Raw genomic sequence first — 22,229 nt, 5'->3', positions numbered from 1 at the left:
TCCATGTGAACGTGTGATACAATGAGGATTTGAAACCTGTTCTCTGCCAGACTCAAGGCTTAGCTCTGGTGAATGTAAATTTAAAAACTGGGAACTTGTTGCTTGAGGGATATTCCTATTTTTCAGCTAACAAGTCTAATACTTGCTGACGTGTTCATAATTTCCTTTTCTCTATCCTCGTATTACAAACCCTTTCTTTTCCCTCCCCTCCCTCTTCTCACCCTCTCCTCACCCTTCTTTCCCATCACCATTTAAGCATCTCATATAAGAATAAAGAAAGAAGGAGAGAATGAAACCTCCTAAGAGCTCTTGCCCATCTCTGGCTACTGCTTTCCATCCTCCCACCCCCAGGGTAACATTAGCTGCTGACTCTGCTTTTCCACCCTTCAAACTATGTCCATCTTGCTTGCACGTCTGTCTCCTCAGAGAGAGGATTCTCCTTGCTTTCACCAAAGATTTTTCTCAACCTCCAATGGAACGAGCCTCCTTCTTGTCTTACTGGACTGCTCAGCGGTACGTTACCCTGCTAGTCCCTTTTCCTTGTGACTCCTCTTCTTTGCCTCTTCCATCTACCTCCAACTCCTTCAAATGTCTACTCTCCTCTCCTACATTTTACAGGCTGTCCCCTAGATGCATTTTCTTTTCTTCTCTCTAGTGGCTTCATCCTAATACGTGGCTTATATTACCATCTATGTACTAAAGACAAAAGCATTAACTTTCAGTTCACACTCCTCAGTGGGCTCTAACACAAAATTCAAACATTTTCTACTTATATTTCTCAAAGGTCCCTTAATTACTAGCTTACGATCTTTGTTCCCATAATCCCACTCCACTTTCTCCCCGAATTTGCTCTCTTCTTGTCAAAAGTAGTTTTGTACTGGCTATTCTTTCTGCCAATAGTATTCTGTCCCCTAATCTTCCCATGATGGACTCCTTTTCATTTATAACTCTTTCGGATCACACATGCATACATAACTAACTACCTAGCCATATTCCCTATATAAGTTATTCTGTTTGAGGGGCACCTGGGTGGCTCAGTCAGTTAAGGATCTGACTCCTGATTTCAGTTCAGATCATGATCACCATGGGTGTAAGATCAAGCCCCTTGTTAGACTGCATGCTCAGTGGGGAGTTTGCTTGAGATTCTCTTCCTTCCTCTTCCTCCGACCCTCCCCCAACACATACAAACTCCTGCTAATTCTCTTTCTCTAAGATAAATAAAACTTGAAAAAAAACTTTAATAAATTATTCTGTTTTAATAATTGCATGACATTTCTCATTATGCAGTTTTTCTTGTTGATTTATGGTTTCTCTCCTATGAGAACGTTACCCATTTTTATCTATCTTGATTCCCATTTATCTCCAGAAGATAGTGTATAATAAGTACTTCATTAATGCTCCTTGAATGAATAAAGAAATAGCTCAAGCCACAATCCTAAATTACCCTTGAGATCTTCCTCTCTTTTCCTATCATAACCAAACCAAGTATCTACATTTTAACTTAAATATTTATCAGATCCATATCTTCCTCTTCCCTCTCTAATGCCATCCATGATATCTGTGCCTTTAGTCCTACTCTTCAAATCTATCCTCTTTTTAGGATTCCAAGGTATCTTCTTAGAAAACAAATATGGTCATGATCCTGCCCTGCTTAAATTTTTTCAATAGTTCCCCATTTTTCTTAAGAAAGTCATCAAAAGTCTTATATTACTAGGTGTAAGAATTTAGCCCTCACCATTCTTTCCATACTCATCTAGTACCCTTTTATTCTGGTACTAAAAAATGCCAGGGTCCTTCCTCCCACTACCATTAAGATAATCAATTGATTCCTATGATGATGGGGTTTGGCATTAATAGATTAAGAGATCCCCAGGTGATTAGAATGTGTAGTCAGTACTGAAAACCATGTCTCGCCCTTTTATTTGACTTATTTTAGGTATTATCCATTTTTAAACTTCAAAGATTATTTTTTTAATTTCACTTCTTCCCTTCCTCTAGTGTTGCCTCACCCTTCAGACTAGATCACTGCCCTTGATATAAATCTTTCTAGGATTACTTTTTTTGGGGGGAGGGGTCACTTATCACAGATTATGATAAGTTATCATAATTATGAAAGACTGACTCCTATGTAGTGTCAATGAAAGTCTACTTACTGATTGGATCCCCAGTAGCTTGAATAGTATGTGGTAAGATTATTTGCTGAATTAATAAATAATTGGAGATATGTAAGCAAAATAACTAATAATATTATAATGGGAGGTATGTATAAATTGCTCTGGGAACAGATGAGGAAATGATTGATTATATGGAGGAGAAATCATGGGGAAATAAAATCTTATCACAAGACTGAGTTCATAAGGTTTTTGTAATAAATACTTGTTGGTTGAATTACTCTAGTGATATGGATGTTCTGGATTAAAATTCCCAGAAAAAAAACAAAAAAGGGAAACACAATTAAAGGAGTCAATAGAAATTGAGACCAGAACTCAACTTGATCAATTCTATAGCACTAGACAGTGTGTGAATAAATCCTTACCTTGTAAAAAGTCAAGGCATTGTAATGTTATTTTATATATATTTTAAAAGTGCTAATAAATATAAATACATCAGTTTTCTAGAGCCTCCTCAACTTATAATTCAGTATATCCTTATGTGTTTCTTAGAAAACTAACAACAGGAGCTGTCCTGTGGGAATAAAGGGGAGGAGGCTCCCATTTCATATGTAAGTACCTGTGAGCACTCTATTTCACTGACACTGATTAGCAAATTACTTAGATATTTAATCAAAGAAATGATCAACAATTTTCACTTTGTGCCATTCTTTAGAAAAGTAGTTGAATCACACTTGTAGTAATTTAGAGGCTCCTCAAAAACTTAATTTAAAAATTTTCTTCGAATAAGGGAACGGCTAATTAAATCCCCAAGTTGTAACACTATACACCTTACAAAAAAGATGAGCTGGATCAAAATATAATGGCAATTTAAGATATTCATAGTACATTGTTAAATGACAGATTGGAGTAGTAGATTAGTATGCATAAAATGACTGTTTTTTTCTAAAAAATGTATACATTTTATATATACATAGAAAATATCCTGAGGGACACCTAGGAGAATAAAATCAAGGTATTAATAGGGCTAATAATAAAGAAAAGGACATGATTTGGGAGCTAGTAGATGTAAATTTTAACTTCTTACTTTGTACATTTTTATACTTTAAGTTTTTCACATTAAGATTTTTTTTCTTTTGTAATTATGTGTTTAATGGATGTTTTTTAGGACTTGATGGCAAGAGGTTTTTGTTTTTGTTTTTGATAAAAGGAGTGTGAAAGATATGTTTCTATCTCCTTTCTCTTTACCTACTTTCTATTTTTTTAATGGACATTGATAGTTTTATTGTTTCAGTAGAAAAAAAATAACATTCTTTAAAAAACACTTTAAAACAATCATTCAAGGAAAAAAAGTTGTCAGAGATAAAGAAGGCCATCTCATAATGATAAAAGGAGCCAATTCTCCAAGAAGACATAACAACCTTTAATATGTATGCACCTCATAAGAATGTCAAACTGTGTGAGGCAAAAACTGACAGAACTGCAAGGAGAAACAAATGAATCCCCTGTCACAGATGGGGACTTTAACAATCCTCTATCAGAATTAGACAAACCCAACAGGCAGAAAACCAGTAAGAAAATCGTTGAACTCACAAACACCATTGATCAAGTAGATATAATTGACATCTATAAATTACTTCATTTACAGCAGAATACACATTTTTCTCAAACTCACATGGACCATTCAGAAGATAAATTATATTCTGGGCCATAGAACATATCTTAACAAATTTAAAAGAGTAGAGATCATGTTACAATGTCTGCTTTCAGACCACAATGGAATTAAACTAGAAATCAATAACAGAAAGATAACTGGAAAATCTCAAAATATATGTAGATTAAATAACACACTTCCAAATGACACATAGGGCAAAAATGAAATCTCCAGAGGAAAAAATATTTTCCTGATTTGTGCAAGTGTAAACACAATTTATCAGTATATATCTTGAGGGACACTGTTAGGTGTCCCTCAGGATATTTTATATATATATATTTTATATATATATATATATATATACATATATATATATATATAAAATACTATCTAAAATTTAAATACAGTGAAAGTTGTGCTTAGGGGTAAATTTATAGCATTGATTGCATGTACTTAAAAAAAGAAGGAAGATTTAAAGTCAATAATCTCAGTTTCTACCTTAAGAAACTAGAAAAAAAAGAAAATTAAAATCAAAATAGGTAGAAAAAAAGAACAAGAATTAAAGCATATCATATCATAACATTATGTCAACAATACTTCAATAAAAAAGAATTAGTGGATAAACCAGTAAAATTGGGAACAGAAAAAAACAACAACAGAAAAATTGGTGAAATATTTATTCTCTGAACAGATCAATAAATCATTAAGCCTCTAGACAGCTTACTAAGAAAAACAGAGAAGACACAAACTATCAGTATCAGAAATGAAAGAGGGGACTTGACTACAGAGCCAATGGAAATTAAAAGGTTAATAAAGGAATATTATGATTCACTCTATGCTCACATATGATAACATAGATGAAATGGGCCAGTTTCTTTAAAGACACAATCTGCCAAAATTCACATACAAAAAGTACACAATCTGAATGGATCTGTATCTATTAAAGAGACGGAATCATTAATTAATAACTTTCCAAGAGGAAAAGCACCAGGCCCAGATAGGTACACTGATGGTTTCTACCAAGCAGAGAAATTGTGCCACTTTTCTATAATGTCTTTCAGAGTACAGAAGTGGAGAGGAAACATCCTAACTCATTCTATGAGGCCAGCACTACACTATTATTAAAATCATACAAAGGCACTCCAAGAAATAAACAAACAAACAAACAAAAAAACTAAGACCGATATCTGTCATGAACATAGACACAAAAATTTTTAACAAAATATTAGGAAATAGAATCTAACAATGTATAAAAAGGATTATATACCACAACCAATTGGGATCTATCTTAAGTATGCAAGGCCATTTCAGTATTTGAAAATCAACTAATGGGCGCCTGGGTGGCTCAGTGGGTTAAGCCGCTGCCTTCGGCTCAGGTCATGATCTCAGGGTCCTGGGATCGAGTCCCGCATCGGGCTCTCTGCTCGGCAGGGAGCCTGCTTCCTCCTCTCTCTCTCTGCCTGCCTCTCTGCCTATTTGTAATCTCTGTCTGTCAAATAAAATAAATAAAATCTTTAAAAAAAAAAAAAAAGAAAATCAACTAATGTGATCCATCATATCAACAGGCTGAAAAGGAAAAATCATATGATTATATTAATAGATGCATAAAAAGCATTTGACAAAATTCAATATCCATTCATGATAAAAACGAAGTAAACTAGCAATAAAGTTGAACTTATTCAACTTGAAAAGGATTGTTATAAAACACCTACAGCTAACATACTTAATGGTAAGAAACTAGAAGCTTTCCTACTAAGATCAGGAAAAAGGCACCTGTTTACTCCTTTTCAACATTATACTGGAAGTACTAGCGAATACAGTGTGGTATAAAAAGAACAAAAATGGTACATAGACTCAGGAGGAATAAAGAAAACTCTCTTGTTCTCAGATGACATAGATGACAGAGACATGTAAAAATTTCAAACAAATCAACAATAACAACAAAAACAAATCCTGGGACCAATAAATAATTACAACAGGATTTTAGAAGATGGAAGGTTAATATATGCAAGTTATTGCTTTCTTTCAGCAATGAACAATGGAATTTGAAAGTAAAAACACAATACCATTTACATTAGTACCACAAAGATCTAATTACTTGGGTATAAATCTAAAGAAAACATGTACAATATCTATATGAGGACAACTATAAAATTCTATTTAATGAGGTCAAAGAACTAAATAAATGGAGAGAGATTTCATGTTCATGGATAGGAAGACGATATTGTTAAGATGTCAGTTCGTCTCAACTTATCTATATATTTGTGCAATGCCAATCAAGATTTCAGCAAGTTATTTTGTGGATACTGACAAAGATTATGGAGAAGAAAAAGACCCAGAATAGCAAACACGACTTTGAAGGAGGATAACACATTTGGAGGACTGGCGCTACCTGACTTCAAGATTGACTAAATAACTACAGTAGTGGAATTAGTGAATAAGTATGCAAGTAGAAAAATGGAACAGTATAGTGAGCCTAGAAATAGACCCACATAAATATCTATGACTTATGAAAGCCAGCTAATCTTTTGCAGAGAATCAAAGGTCAAACAATGGAGCAAAAACTGTTTTTTAAACACATGATGCTGGAACTGGACATCCACATGCAAAAGCTATCTAAACAAATCTAGACACAGTCCTTACACCCTTAATGAAAATTAGCTAAAAATAGATCAAGACCTAAATGTAAAATGAAAAACTAAGTAACTCTTAAAAGACAAAATAAGAAAAAATTTATATGACCTTGGGTATGAGGATGCTTTTTAAAATATACCACCAGGCTAAGCCTGGTGGTGGGTATTAAGGAGGGCACGTATTGCAAGGAGCACTAGGTGTTGCACATAAACACTGAATCTTGGAGCACTGCATCAAAAACGAAGGATGTATTTTATGGTGACTAACAAGACAATAAAAAAAGATTAAAAAATTTAAAAAATAGGGGCGCCTGGGTGGCTCAGTGGTTTGGGCTGCTGCCTTCGGCTCGGGTCATGATCTCAGGGTCCTGGGATCGAGCCCCGCATCGGGCTCCGTGCTCCGCAGGAAGCCTGCTTCCCTCTCTCTCTCTCTCTCTCTCTCTCTCTGCCTGCCTCTCTGCCTACTTGTGATCTCTGTCTGTCAAATAAATAAATAAAATCTTTTAAAAATTTAAAAAATAAATTAAAAAATAAATAAAATAAAATACCAAGAATACAGTCCATGAAAAAAATTGATAAGTTGGACTTGCTTAAAATTAAAAACTTCTGCTCTGTGAAAGACAGTGTCAAAAGAAATGAGTTATGGATATTGGGGAAGGGTATGCGCTATAGTGAGTGCTGTGAAGTGTGTAAACCTGGCGATTCACAGACCAGTACTACTAGGGCTAATAATACATTATATGTTTATAAAAAAATAAAAATATTTTTTAAAAAAAGAAAGGAGAAAACAAGCAACAGACTAAAAAAAAAAATGTTTGCAACAGACATATCTGATAAAGAACAGTTACTCCAAAATATATAAAGAATTCTTAAAACTTAACAATAAGAATGGGGCGCCTGGGTGGCTCAGTGGGTTAAAACCTCTGCTACCGGCTCAGGTCATGATCCCAGGGTCCTGGGATCGAGCCCCGCATCAGGCTCTCTGATCAGCAGGGAGCCTGCTTTCCTTCCTCTCTCTCTGTCTGCCTCTCTGCCTACTTGTGATCTCTGTCTGTCAAATAAATTAAAAAAAAAAAAAATTAAAACTTAACAATAAGAAAATAAACAGCTGAAAAGCCTTAACAGATACCTCACCAAACAAGATATATAGATGACAAATAAGCACATGAAAAGATGCTGTACATCATACGTCAGGAAAATGCAAATTAAAAAAATGAGCTACCACTATCTACTATCCTACTAGAATGGCCACTGTTCAGAATACTGGCAGCAGCAAGCACTGGTACGGACTTGGAGCAATGGGAACTCTCATTCATTGCTGGTGGGAATGAATGTAAAATGGGACAGCCATCTGGGAAGATGGTGTGAAGGTTTCTCACAAAAATGAACATACTTTTACCATATGATCCAGCAGTCCACTCCTTGGTATTTACCCAAAGTTTAAAACTTATGTCCACACAAAAGCCTGTACAAGGATGCTTAAAGCAGCTTTATTCATAACTGTCAAAGCCTAGAAGCCACCAAGAGGTCCTTCAGGAGGTGAATGAAGAAACACACTGTGGTACATCTATATTATGGAAAAGTTTTCAGCACTAAAATGGAATTATCTATAAAGCCATGAAAAGACATGGAGCAGCCTTAAGTACATATGAGTCGGTGGAAGACATCAAGCCTGAAATGGCTATAAATTGTATGATTCCACTATCAGACATTCTGCGAAAGGTAAAACTATGGAGACAGTAAGAAGATCAGTGGTTGCCGGGAGCTGAAGGTGGCAGAGAGAGGCACAAGGCAGAACACACAGGATTTTTAGGACAGTGAAAATACTTTGCACTATACCATAGGGTAGATACGTGTTATTCATGTTATTGTACATTTACCCGAACCCATATCATGTACAACGTCAAAAGTGACCACTATTGGACTATGGGTGATAATAATGAGCCCATGTAGGTTCATTAATCCTAACAAAGGTATCACTCTGGTACAAGGATCTTGATGATGGGAGAAAATCTGTGGGAGCAGGAGGTCTATGGGAAATCTCTGTACCTTCTTCTCGGTTTTGTCGTGATCCTAAAATAGCCCTAAAAAAAAATAAGGTCTGAAATAAAATAAAAGCATTAGGGGGAAAAAAAAAAAAGGACTGAGGAGGAACTCATTTACAGTTCCAATATTAAAACCCAGACATTAACGGCTTGGCACTCTTTCAGCATTTTTCGTTTCGTAGGTTTTGTACTTTATATAGGTATAATGATTTCTTTTTCAATTTGTGAAATCGTAAAAATAGTTATGCCCTTTGAAAAATATTTAAATTTACGGAAATGTGTAAGTAAAAAAGGAATACACATTTAAATGGGACCATACATACGTATTTCTTTTACATTTGGGAGAAAATAACTATGCATTTTATAGAAACATGTGTGATACGCTTCCCATGCTAAAACATAAGAGATTATATCCCTCCTAGCCCATTATGTCACATAAGAAGTGTTATTAAAGCACCTACTTCCTTTTCCAACATCAGGCCTTCTGCTCGGAGGTTCTTTTCAAATGTGTTTCTTTTGTCATATTGTATATTTGACTTTCTGTAAACCAGGATGTAATCAATCCGTTTTTTGCCATCTTTAAACAGAAGTCCACTGGATGCTATGTAATTCATGTCATTCTGCAAATAAAACAATGCTTGTTAATAGCGTAGGTTAGACAAGCACACATATTTTGGTTTCAGTCACTTTGGTTTGGATATGGGCAATCCAAAAGCAAAGCAAAAAAAAAAAATGTGTTGTTTTACATTCCAGTTATAAGACATGGAAAGATGATTAAAGACAGTTGCGATCTATAATGGGAGACAAGCTAACAAGTGATGTTCAGAATTTGAAATTACACAGTCTCATACCAGAAACTGATTCTCTGATGTTGGCATCAAAATGTGTATGTTTTATTCAATAAGGTCCTATAAAAATAATATCAGCTAGCATATATTGCATATTTATTCAACATCAGTCTCAGACTTAAGTGCCTTACATGTTTGATCTTATTTAATACTTACAACTCCCATTTCAAAAATAAAGGCACAAAGTCTGAATAAGTACTGAAGCCAACATAGCTTCCAATATTAAATGATACTCAGAATAGATACTATTTTCTAAACTTATGTTCAACAACACTAAACCAAACAATAATTCCTGAGCTGCTTGCTCCCCAAATACTTGTTCACAGGATATAAATCCGTGAGCCCACTGAAAGAGCTTACTTACCAAGACTAATCACTTGCTCATCAAAATCGCTTTAAGGCCCTCCCCTTGCTGCACCCATCCACCCATGCTATTTTTTTATAGACTGGTCAATTTTCCACCAAATTCCTGCCTTGTGAGACTTACCTGACCTGACAGCTGAGGCACCTGAGTGATCTGCCACATTAGAAATGACATCATATAACTCCTCTCCCCGAGACCCTTAGCCCACTTTCCCCAGTCTATTTTTCTTGGCACTTACTAACTTCGACCATGTTATATAACACTAAACAATATATTATCTTTTGTTTGCTGTCTGCCTTGTCCTACTAGAATAAAAACTGTATCAAGGTAAGGGTTTTGTTGTTGTTGTTGTTGTTGCTTCATCATTTTGCCTCAGAGTATTCCAGACATCTAACCCAGAATCAGATACATAGTAGGCATCAATAAGTATTTGTGAGAGGAACAAAGGAACGCAGGCAATATCCATAATCCTGTGTATCTAGGTAAGGCTGACCTCAAGGATATAAGGCCAAGAAGAAATCGTGTTTTCATTTCTCATCCTCTCCCCTCCAGTACTTAAAACAAATAAAATTACTAGAGGTGAAGATAATTGCAAAATTACAGCTGAACTGCAATAGGCATGGTGTGCCCTTTGCTTTATACCCACTTCATTTATGACCCATTGTCTCCAGACATCATTGTATTAATTTAAACAAGGACTGGGTTAAAACAAAATCATATACAAATTTTCTTCTGCATTTTCCTTTGCTTGAAGTATACCATCCACTCCAGTCCATTATTAAGGGTCATCTGAGTCTTATGGTACTAATAACATATTTAGTCCCAGGTGAAGGCAAAAGTCCTTCAGTGAGAAGACCTAGAAGTAAATGAATGGTTGGTAGGAAAAATAAAAGAAAATAAGATAGTTTTTTAATCCATTTTATGTGCTTTTCATATTTTTAATTTTTTTAAAGATTTTATTTATTTTAGAGAAAACGAAACAATCACAAGGGAGAGGGATCACAGAGGCAGAAGGAGAAGCAGACTCGCCGCTGAGCAGAGAGCCTGATGTGGGGCTGGATCCCAGGACCTGAGATCATGACCCAAAGGGAGGCAGATGCCCAAATGATCAGGCCACCCAGGCGTCACTGTGCTTTTCATATTTTAAAAGCAGCATGGACTGAAAGTGGAACCCTGTCAGATACTGTTACCCATTGTTCTAAGTCTAAGCAAAACAAATGTTCAACTCTCCCAGAGAAACAGCTGCCTTACTATCAAATAAAATCAATATATTTTTTTGTTGTTTTTATAATAACTGACCTTAGGCATTATTCACAGCTTTTGTTTCTGAGTGAATGTGTTCTCAGTCAAACTATATTAACTAGAATTCTAATTTATTATCTAATGATTCTATGAATTCTAAATTATTAATGATGAGTTTTACCAGGCCAAATGAAAAATAGTGATCAAAATGGTAATAGATAAGCATGGAGAAATATGGAAATCTCTTCTGAATCTTGTTTAAAAAATGTCGTATAGGGGTGCCTGGGTGGTTCTGCCGATTAAGACTGGCTCTTCATTTCAACTCAGGTCATGCTCTCAGGGTCTTGAGATCAAGCCTCGCATTAGGCTGTAGCCTCAGCATGGTGTCTGCTTATTCTCTCTTTTCCTCTCCTTCTGCCCCTGCCGCCCTGTGCTCTCTCTCTCAATCCATCTAAAAAATAATAAATAAATAAATAAATCTTTAAAAAATTGTACAGGTTTTATATAATTCCAAGGTTAAAGGCATTGTATTTTACTTTAATAGATATATGGCAACTATTAACCAATATATTGATTAACCATGTCCAAACCTTAAAAAGCAGAACTGGCGGGAAATTCATTCTACATTTCATTGTATCTAGACACCAAAAGAACAACTTCTTTAATTGTTCGATATAATAATGTTCATTCGAACATGAAATCAAGACTTATCTCTTAAATTATCTGGAATAGTGAAATGTCTTTCAATCACAATATAGATGCATTTAATTTAGAAACAATTTTCATGTTTATGAATCTCAGAAGACAGAATAAAACTAGTTTTGCTCAGAATAGCTAGGATGCTGATCATCCACCAGGTACCTTATCTTTTAACAGTTCTGAAAACAACTTAATTATTTAATGCATTACAAACCACAAAGCTCAGGTACTTTCAGAAAAGCTGGCCTCTCTAAAGAATATCTCGACAATATGCATGTTACGGCTCATGCTGAGAAAGAATCCTTTGCAAAGATTTTTGCACATTTAAAGTAGCAACAGAAGTCTGCCTATTTGCATGAAAAGGCACTTTTGGGTGTTTTTTAAATAAAATTATGGTAGTAACTGCCTGTTTGTGAGATGCATATTTTTTTCAGTATTTGTTCTTTTCAAGCTAACAAGAACTTATTGAACACCTAATATATGCTAGGTACCGTGTTAAACTTGGGGGATAAATGTAAGAGGACAAAGAAGTCTTTCAGGAAATTTAGCATACATCTGGAGTGGCAGACATGTAGATGTTTAGTTACAATGCTCTCTAACATGTGCAGGAGTAGAGGCCTGAGCTTTGGAATTGAAGAACGTCAAGGTGTATGAGAGGAAGACTGATTAACACATGCCGGGAGCCAGTAAGGGTCATGTTGTCTTGGGTGAATTTATCATGGTCCTCTGTCAGGCAGATATGAAATTAGGTCAGGTCATTAATCTGCAAGTGATTGCTGACCGATTACATGGTTACCATACTTTTGAGTTAGTATATAATTCAGTATGATATGCTGGTTACGGTACTGGTATCTGTATCAGACAGACTGGGGTTTTAATTAATTGTGTTCTTAGGTAACTTAATCTCACTTCTCAGCTTCAATTCACACAGCTTTTCAGGGAAGATAACAGTATTATCAACATTGTAAGATTATAGTTATGACTAAATGAGGTAATATACACAGGCTACTCTCAATGTTGTTAAAAAAAAGTCAGCTATGGGGCGCCTGGGTGGCTCAGTGGGTTAAGCCTCTGCCTTCGGCTCAGGTCATGATCTCAGGGTCCTGGGATCAAGGCCCGCATCGCATCGGGCTTTCTGCTCAGCAGGGAGCCTGCTTCCTCCTCTCTCTCTCTGCCTGCCTCTCTGCCTCCTTGAGATCTCTGTGAAATAAATAAAATCTTTAAAAAAAAATTTTAAAAGTCAGCTGTTATCACAAAAAATAAGGTAAAATATGTATGCAATGTATTAATTTGTTTTGGGGTCTGTCTTGTTTTCTGATTATTCCAATGACTCCTTCTAATTTTTTGGAAAATTATCTTCTTCAGGACAAAAACAGATGGAAACATAGATAAGTAATCCAAAGGATGTTAGTGTGGATATGGAATCAGAGCAAAGGAAAGCAGGTATCCTTTGCATATACTTGTGAAACAGCATTTATAAAACAAAAAGTGCAATAAACAAATGCACAACAGTGAATTATTATAAGACAAATACCTGTATAATTACTACCTAAGTCAAGAAACAGAACCCCCCATCTCCTTCAGAAGCCCCCTTACATCATCTTTCTTAGTTGTGATGTCCTCCCTCCTTAGAAGGTAGTCATAATCCTATTGTTTATGAAACTAATTTCTTGCCTTTCCTTAGTTTTATTATCAAGGGACATATCCTTAAATACTATATTTTAGTTCTGTCTCTTTTCAAACTTTGTGCAAATGCAAATATAAAATGAATAAACTTTTTTGTCTGGCTTCTTTCCTGTTACATTATGGGTGTGCAATACATCTCTAATTTTCTTGTATTTGTAGTTCGTCTTTTTTCACTGTTATATTATTATATAAATACAAAAAAAAACTTATTTATGCTTCTCTTAACTGCTATTCAGGCTGTTTCCAGTCTCGGCTATTAAAAATAAAGCTATAATAAACATTCATGTGTGTATCTTGCAATACACATGTGCATACATATCAGCATGTACCTAGGAGAAAAATCGTTGATTAACAAGAAAAATTTTCTTTCAACCCCTCAGTATGCCACACAACTCAGAATGGAGCCCATGAGTACAGAGTCTAATGCAATTTCTGATGTCTTTTAAGATTTTATGGAACATGGATGGCTTTGTACAGATGGAATCTTCTTGATTATTGAGTCCTGGTCTTAGTAAGTTACTAACTAACTTAGTAAGTTACTGGTCTCTACTAAGTTACTTTTGCTTAAAAATGGACTTGTTTTGCCATACTATGTGGCATGAAAACCTATAGTATACATAGGTTTCAAGTGCTGTGAATATCTACTCCCACCTGCAATAGTCCTTTTATCCAAATTTTGCTATTCAGAATGCAATCAGTTATTGTCATGCCCTCTTCCTGGGTATTTCTGTTTCTGTTTGGATTGAGAGAGAGAGAGAGAGAGGCACATGTGGACAAGGCATGACTCTGGCTCAGAAAATTGGTGTTTTTAAGGGCAGTGGATGCTTAGTTTCCTTCGCTGTGTGGCCCTTGCAGTCCAACATTTCAGACCAATGATGGGCCAGGCTAGCCCAACTCTCCACTGTGATCTGGTTTCATTTCTTAAGGCCAAGTTTCTGTGTTTCATGCTTGTGTTTCTTAATCTTTTCCAAAACTTCAAATAATGAAAATCTTATTCATTACTTTTTAGCAGTGGTGTTTGTTTTAGTGTTTCTGTATCGTTTTTTGGCAATCATTAATGAGATATTTGGAAATGACTATATTGATGTTGATAGTCTGATGCCATGTTTTACTCAGAAGTTCTAGATTTATGCTCCTTAAACAGAGAAAAATCCAAACATCCTTAGTATGTAACTATAATTTATTTTGGAGTTAAAACCATTCCTTACAATAGCTCTTATTGTTAACATTACCCATTATGGAGGGGGGGAAATGTTTTTTAGGGTGTTTATTTGAAAAACACCCTAAAAAACATTTGTCTCATTTCAGACAAATGAGAAACGGTTTTGTCAAAAAGTTCACATATTTACAACAATAAAAGCAACCCCTGTTCAAATAAACTAACAGAAAATACACATGCACTGTAGTTCAAGAGAAATCCTGCACAAGAGTAGAAATTTACTAAATGCTGCTGAATTAGTAAAATTTCTGGTTTTTCTGTCATGGAAATTTTTTATTTTAAAATGGTACTTACGGGAGAAGAATGTTTTAATTTTCTAAGTGTCCTCAGGGACACAAAGCATATTAATACATATATATCTTTTAACACACCTAGCTTAACTAAAAATGTTTCAGAAATGTAATTACTATGCAAATTTTCCTATGCAAATCATCTTTAATCATGAGTCTTAGGAATCTCAAAAAATCACACTTCAGTGCTATACAGGCGTGGCTTTCACTGTGGAGAAGACCCTGGCCAGGCTGGTAGCTTCCTTAACAGAAAGTCAACCCTAATTCTCATCCCCATCGTCTTTAGAAATCTGAAATTCTGATACTTTTATCAGATGGTAGATTGTATTCTAGCTCCTATTACATCTGGTAGAGAAAACTATTTAAGAAAACAATGACTAACAAAGTCATAGCTAAAGAAATAATAAATACTAACATAAGATAAGCAGAAACCAAGCACTCTTCTACACACCTTGCATATCTTCACACATTTCATGCTCATAAAAACTGAGAGATAAGTGCTTCCCCCACCCTCCATTTCATAGATGCTGAAATTGAGGCAAACTTTGAAATAGATGGAAAGGTCTTATGTTAGCCAAAGAGCAAGTTTATCCCATCTGGGATTTCCATAGCAATTCATCTTCCTTTTACTTGACACCAAGTGGGTGTGCAAACTGTGTCATTCTGAGCAGCTCCCAGATTAAGGGATGAGGTTTTGGAGAAGCAGGGCAGAGCCTCTTCTCTCTCACTGCTTATGCTTCCTGGGTATACAGGGAAGGAGCAAACCACCCTGGCCTAGAGGCAGGTGCAGAAAGATTCTGCAGCCTCACCTGCTCACAGGATATGTAACAGGTGGGCTAAAGCTGTTTGCTCCAAATGGCATATCTATATCTAATCACAGCAACAAAACAGTAACCAAGCATATTCCAGACATTTCAGACCTTACTCCAATCTTGACGTCGATCTGCTTCTTGAGTTTTACTCTCCCAGGTAGACTTACAGGGGAAGAAACAGACTTGGGAAGGGGTAGGAGTAAACATGTCCATTCTTCTTCTTGCTTGCTTATCTTCATAGCAGCCAAAGTTTTGTGGTTTGTTTTTAAATCATATTAAGGTTTTCTTTTTGTTGTTTTTTTTGTTTTTTGATTTTCCAGCTTCATAAATGACCATGTTGCCAAGTGAAAGAAGCCAGGTCTGGGAACTCTACATACTGTGCAATACAATATGACATTCTGGAAAAGGCAAGACTATGGAGACAGTAAAAAGATCAGTAGTTGCCAAGGACAGGAGAGAGGGAGGGCTGAAGAGGCAGAGCACAGAAGATTTTCAGGGCAGTGAAACTACTCTAAGTGATACTATAATGTTGGATACATGTTATTATACACTTGTTCTAAGGCACAGAATGTACCACACCAAGTGTGAACCGTAATGTAAACTATGGACTCTGGGTGATTATGACGTGTTAAAGCAGGTTCAGCAACTGTAATAAATCTCCCATTCTGGTGTGGGATGTTGATAATGGGAGAGGCTGTGCATGTGTGGGGGCGGGAGTATACGGGAAATCTTTTCCTTCTGCTCAATTTTTCTATCAACCTTAAACTGTTCTAAAAAATAAAAGTATTTTTAAAGATTTTTAAAAATTTATTTATTTGACAGACAGAAGTCCTAAGTAGGCAGAGAGGCAGGCAGAGAAAGAGGAGGAGGCAGGCTCCCTGCTGAGCAGAGAGCCTGATGTGGGGGTCCATTCCAGGACCCTGGGCTGAAGGCAGAGGCTTTAACCCACTGAGCTACCCAGGTACCCCAGAAAATAAAAGTATTTTTAATAAAGTGTTTTTAAAAGTTTTTTTTTAAAGACTAAGTTATGTCATATATCTTATCAGCTACCTTGTATCTCTTATTGTCACATTCCTAGCAATATTAGTTAAATACACATGTTGAAGAGCTAGAAAGATGTCTTGAAGTCAAAGTCCATTCTTATAATAAAGCCAGAGAGCTCTATTTCTTTTTATTTAGCACTGTGATCCTTTTTCTCTAATAAAACAATATAATCATATTTATTTGTATAAAGTATTTATTACCTATCTACTATGTTCTAAGAACTCTTGCAGCTCTGAGAATTTAGGAATAATGAAGCAAAGTGAGATTGCACCCTGTAAGGTCTGATATGGTAAAAAAAAAAAAAAAAAAAAAAAAAAAAGAATACAAGATGTAATTCCAATGATAACAAGTAAAATGCAAATATAGGTTTGGTGCATTGTAGAAACATCAATAAAGGTCATTTTAGATTATTAAAAAGATAAGCTGTTTTCTTTTAGTGGATAAAAGTAAAAATTGTATTTGCAGTTAGAGCATTCAAGTTACAGAGAGAGTCAAATTTTTCTTCCTAATAATATCAACAGTTCACACAAGTGTAGTGAAGTGAAAATTAGGTATGGCAATGTGCCCAAGAAAGATGTCTCTTGTCCATTTTAACATCCAATCATTGAGGGACACCTGGGTGACTCAGTCAGTTAAATGTCTACCTTGGGCTCAGGTAGTGATCCCAGGGTCCTGAGATGGAGCCCTGTGTTGGGTTCTTTGCTCAGTGGGGAGTCTGCTTCTCCCTCTGCCTGCTGCTCTGCCTCTCTCTCTGCCTCTCTCTCTCCCTCTGTGTCAAACAAATAAATAAAATCTTTTAAAAATTAATATCTTTTAAAAAATCCTATCATTGAGCTCAGTGGGTTAAAGCCTCTGCCTTCGGCTCAGGTCATGGTCCCAGGGTCCTGGGATCGAGCCCCACATCAGGCTCTCTGCTCGACGGGGAGCCTGCTTCCTCCTCTCTCTCTGCCTATCTCCTCTGCCTACTTGTAATCTCTGTCTGTTGAATAAATAAATAAATTAATTAATAAATACATCTTAAAAATCCTATCATTGAATGTATACATAGGACACTCTAAATATATGCTTAATGACATGATGCATAAATGACAGAAGTAAAAAAAAATGTAAAATATTACAGATATGCTTCTTCTTATTACTCTTATTATTATTTGATGTTATTAAGTAGGGATATAGAGGAGAGAGAGGAAATTCTAAAGAGGAAGCCCTCTGTGCGCAAGAAAAAAGGAGGGGGAGGTTTTAGAAAGATAGCTTATTAAAGTAAAGTGCTTAATGAGATTAGGTCATTGTAATTTTTGTTAGACTAAATACTTGGTATTGTGCCCATAGAGCATCTTGTTGACTTAATTTTTATTGAATTAATTCAATTAATGTTTACAAGTTGGGCAAAAATCATTTACTCAAAACTTCAAATCTGTTTCTGTCAGGCAGACAGAGCATCTTGTCGGTTACATTTGCCTGGCCTGCTAGCAAGCTCCTGCTGGTGGATCTGAGTTAGATAATTGTCGGTTTGCTTCATTAATGGTACACCAACCATTCACTGATGAGGTTGCATTTTAATGTATCAGATTAGCATATTTTATGGTATTAGTTATCTATTGTTGCATAAGAAGCGTTCCACAAATTTAGGAGCTTAAAACGATGCAGATACATCACTTCCATTTCTGTAAGTCAGGAGTTCAGGCGTAGCTTAGCTGAGTCTTTTGCTTAGAAGACACAAAGCTGCAACCAAGGAAGGAGTCAGTGTGGAGCTTTACTCTTATCTTAAGGCCTGACTAGGGAGAATCCACTTCCAACATAACTCAGATTCTTGGCCGAATTCATTTCCTTGTGGCCAAGGAATGAGCGTCTGACTGCCTGCTGGCTGTTAGCTGGAGGCCACCGCTGCATCCAGAAGCTTCCTACAGTTCTTGACATGCGGGCTTTCCCAATAGGGCTAAGACTTAAATCAAAAAGAAGAGTCTTCAGAGTGAATCTGACAGCAAGATGGTTTTGTACAATGTAACAGGGTCAGAGAAGTGGTATCTCATCCCCTTTGCTTTACTCTGGTGTTTGGAAGCAAGTCATAGGGAAGAGGATGATGCAAGAGTATGAATCCCTGGAGGAAGAGATCGTTTAGACCATCCTAGAGTCTGGCCGTCAAAGTAAGATTTATAAATTAGGTCAAAATTAAAGAACTTATTTAAGGGGCGCCTGGTGGCTCAGCTGTTAAGCGTCTGCCTTCAGTTCAAGTCATGATCCCAGGGTCCTGGGATAAAGCCCCACATGGGGCTCCCTGCTCTCCGGGAAGCCTGCTTTTTCCCACTCCCACTCCTCCTGCTTGTGTTCCCTCTCTCATTGTGTCTTTCTCTGTCAAATAAATAAATAAAAATCTTTTTAAAAAGGACTTATTTAAAAGATTAAAAGTTGACTTTAAAAAGAAATCATGAAATACCGTACTCGGGAAAGAAGGCTACAGTCTCACTTACCAAACTTCCCCATAGGATAACTAGGGGATAACCTATCAGTTTGGAAACAGCCATAACAGAGAATATAAAAAAAGAAAATGGAAGGAAATAAAAGAATCTGAGTTTACTCATAGTTCTATTCTCTTCTTTCATGGCTGTAGACAATCTCAGTCCCTACCATGAATCAAAGCATAGGTGCTATGACAAATAAAGGCCCTTTGTAGCTCTGACATTCCATGACACTTCTTCTTTATTTCTCCAGGAAGTTGTTTTCTAAGTCCTCTAAGGGTTTTTCAACTAACTCTAGGTAGGGATTTTTTTTTTTTCTGTACAAAATGATACATAAATATTGGGCAGTTGAATTCATTCCTTAAAGTACTTCAAATGTCTTTTCAGAAAAAAAATTATAAATGACAATTGAGATCTGTTTGACTTCAACTGAGTAAGCAACTTTGATATCATGAAGGAGAAAATAGGAGACAGGGAGACAAGGGTTCTCTTATTCCAAAAAGAAAAGCAGTCTGATCTACCTCAATGTTATCAAATTTCCTAAGTTGACTGGAATACAAAGCTCATACTTTGGGACGTGGCACTCTTTTTGACCATGAAATAAATTAAAGCATAAAGGGGAAAATGCAGAGATGTAAAGTACTCCCAGTAAAAATTTAGCTCCAAGTTTCAGAAGTAGGGCATAAAAATAGGAAATCAGGGTTGTGATTCCAGTATTATGGCAAACAACATAATTTCAAAACCCTGATGTCATATAATATCTAGAAATGATAGATAAAATAAAATATGCATCTATTCAAATTCTAGAGGAATCAGCAGGAACATATGTATAACTTTAGTTTCCAAGTAGAAAAAAAAAATATGTAGAAAACCGTAACACATGCTGATAAGTTAATAGTGTGGCTTCTCTGGATGAAGATGTAGAAATCAATTTAAAAAAGAATAACAAAAATAATGGAAAAAAATATTGATAAATTTTAAAATAAAACTTCTAAATAACTAATAAGCTAAAGAAAATTCAGTAAAGCTAGGAAAGGAAGTGAAGATATAGTTGCTTTGGTAAATAATGCTGATTCAGATAAATTAGATATTGGTGTAAAAAAGTTATTCATACTTTATACTATATTCAAACATCAATTTTAGTTCAGAAATAAACCCATAAAGTTATGATCAACTGACCTTCAACAGTACCAAGGCAAGTCAATGGGAAAAATGTTCTTTTCAACAAATGGTGCTTAGGGCAACTGTATATCCATTTGCAAAAGAGGTGGGATCCCTGTCTTAAACCATACACAAAAATTAACTCAAGATTGACCATAGATCTTAATGTAATGAAGAAAAGTATACAATTATTAGTCTGAACTATATGAATAAATATGTGGGGCCTTGAGTTAAGTACAACACCTTAAGTAATAATTTCTTAAGTACAACACCAGCATAAATAGGAGTATATAAAAATTAAATACTTTGTGCTCCAAAAAATATGCCATTAAGAAATTAAAAAAGGTTGTGGGGGCTTGGTGCCTGGGTGGCTCAGTCAGTTGAGCAGCTCACTCCTGATTTGGTCTCAGGTCTTGATCTCTGGATCATGAGATGGAGCCCCGTGTGGTGTTCCATGCTTAGCAGGGTTCTGCTTTTCTCCCTCTCTCTCTCGCCACGTGCCTCTCCCCTGCTTGTGTGCTCATTCTCAATCTCTCTCTCGCTCTCTTTCTCTCTCAAATAAATAAATAAATCTTAAAAAACAAAGAAAGTGAAAATGCAAACCACAGAATGGGAATAATATTCTTAAAATATGTCTGATAAGGGACTTATATTCACAATATATAAAAAGCAATAGAAACCTAAATAACCCAGCTAAAAATGAATAAAGGATCTGACTACGGATTTCTCCAAAGAAATGGCCAACAGTCCTATTCCCTAAATGAAAATACTAGGGAAATGCAAATCAAAACCACAGTGAAACACCACTTCTCACCTATTATGATGCTTATAATCAAAATGCCAAACATTAAACCAGAAATGGGAATCCTTGTCCATCACTGGTGGGGATGTAAAATAGTGAATAAGCTTTGGAAAACAGTTCAGCAATTACTTACAATGTTAAACACAGAGTTACCAAATCATCAGTTTTACTCCCAGGTATATACCCAGGAGAATAAATCCACACAAAAACGTGTGTGTGTGTGTGTGTGTGTGTGTGTGTATTCATAGCAACATTATTCATAATAGTAAAAAAGAATAAGCAATGCAATGTCTGTAAACATGATAAAACATGTAAATAAAATGTGATAATGTGTAATATCCATATAATGGAATATTATTTGGTATTGAAAATGAATTAAATACTGACACATGTTATAACACAGATGAACCTTGATAATCTACAAAGTAGAGGAAGCTAGTCACAAAAGACCATTATTATATGATTCCACTTATATGAAATTCTATAGTAGACGAATAAATACAGAATATATGTTAATCATTTCCTAGGGTTGGAGGAGTGAGTGGAATGGAAAGTAACTGCTAATGGATACAGGGTCTTTTGGGGGGTACAGGTTTTCTTTAAAAAATATTTTAAAATGGATATTACAGTGATGGTTGCACAAACCTGTAAGTATACTAAAATCATTGAATTGTACACTTTAAATGGGCAATGAATGTATGGTATGTGAATTTTATCTCAATAAAGCTCTAAAAATAAATTACAGATGGATTATTGATTTTAAAATGCACGAATATATATATGTATATATATACATATATATATTTATATCTTCTAAAAGCTGACATAAGAACTCACAGTAGGTGAATATTTCTTAGACAGGACTCAAAAGAAAAAAAAAGATACATAAATTTGCCTATACTACATGTTAAAGTATTTGTTCATTATAGCAAGACCGGTACTGTGAAAATGCTATCTCACATTCACTATAAAGTTGGTCTCTAACTGAAAGTCTAAGTATGGTTTTGTATACATGTATGCACTTAATGAGCTAATCTTTATATTATATGGAAGATCAAAGTGTATTTGATAGGAAAATCTTGAAAAAGAACTAGGTAAGTGGGCATGTCTTTTAAAATGCTAATATTTGTTACAATTCTATAGTAATTAAGGCAGCAGGGTAT

The 22,229-nt window shown here is 35.5% G+C and overlaps 1 protein-coding gene across 3 annotated transcripts in view; it reads right to left on the bottom strand.

The window, feature by feature from the left end:
- The window catches only part of ANO3 (anoctamin 3), a 418,943-nt gene that overhangs the window by 124,275 nt on the left and 272,439 nt on the right, over positions 1 to 22,229 (bottom strand). For 2 of the 3 annotated variants that reach the window (XM_059138525.1, XM_059138529.1), the window contains one exon: positions 8,905 to 9,063. In XM_059138525.1, the coding sequence (XP_058994508.1) occupies positions 8,905 to 9,063 (159 nt within the window). Of the gene's footprint in view, positions 1 to 8,904; positions 9,064 to 15,711; positions 16,134 to 22,229 lie in introns of those variants that run through there. The other variant, XM_059138531.1, reaches the window with a different exon arrangement.

The sequence above is a fragment of the Mustela lutreola genome, chromosome 1, assembly GCF_030435805.1.
Source record: "Mustela lutreola isolate mMusLut2 chromosome 1, mMusLut2.pri, whole genome shotgun sequence".
NCBI classification, from domain to species: domain Eukaryota; kingdom Metazoa; phylum Chordata; class Mammalia; order Carnivora; family Mustelidae; genus Mustela; species Mustela lutreola.
This window is presented reverse-complemented; position numbering and strand designations above follow the sequence as displayed.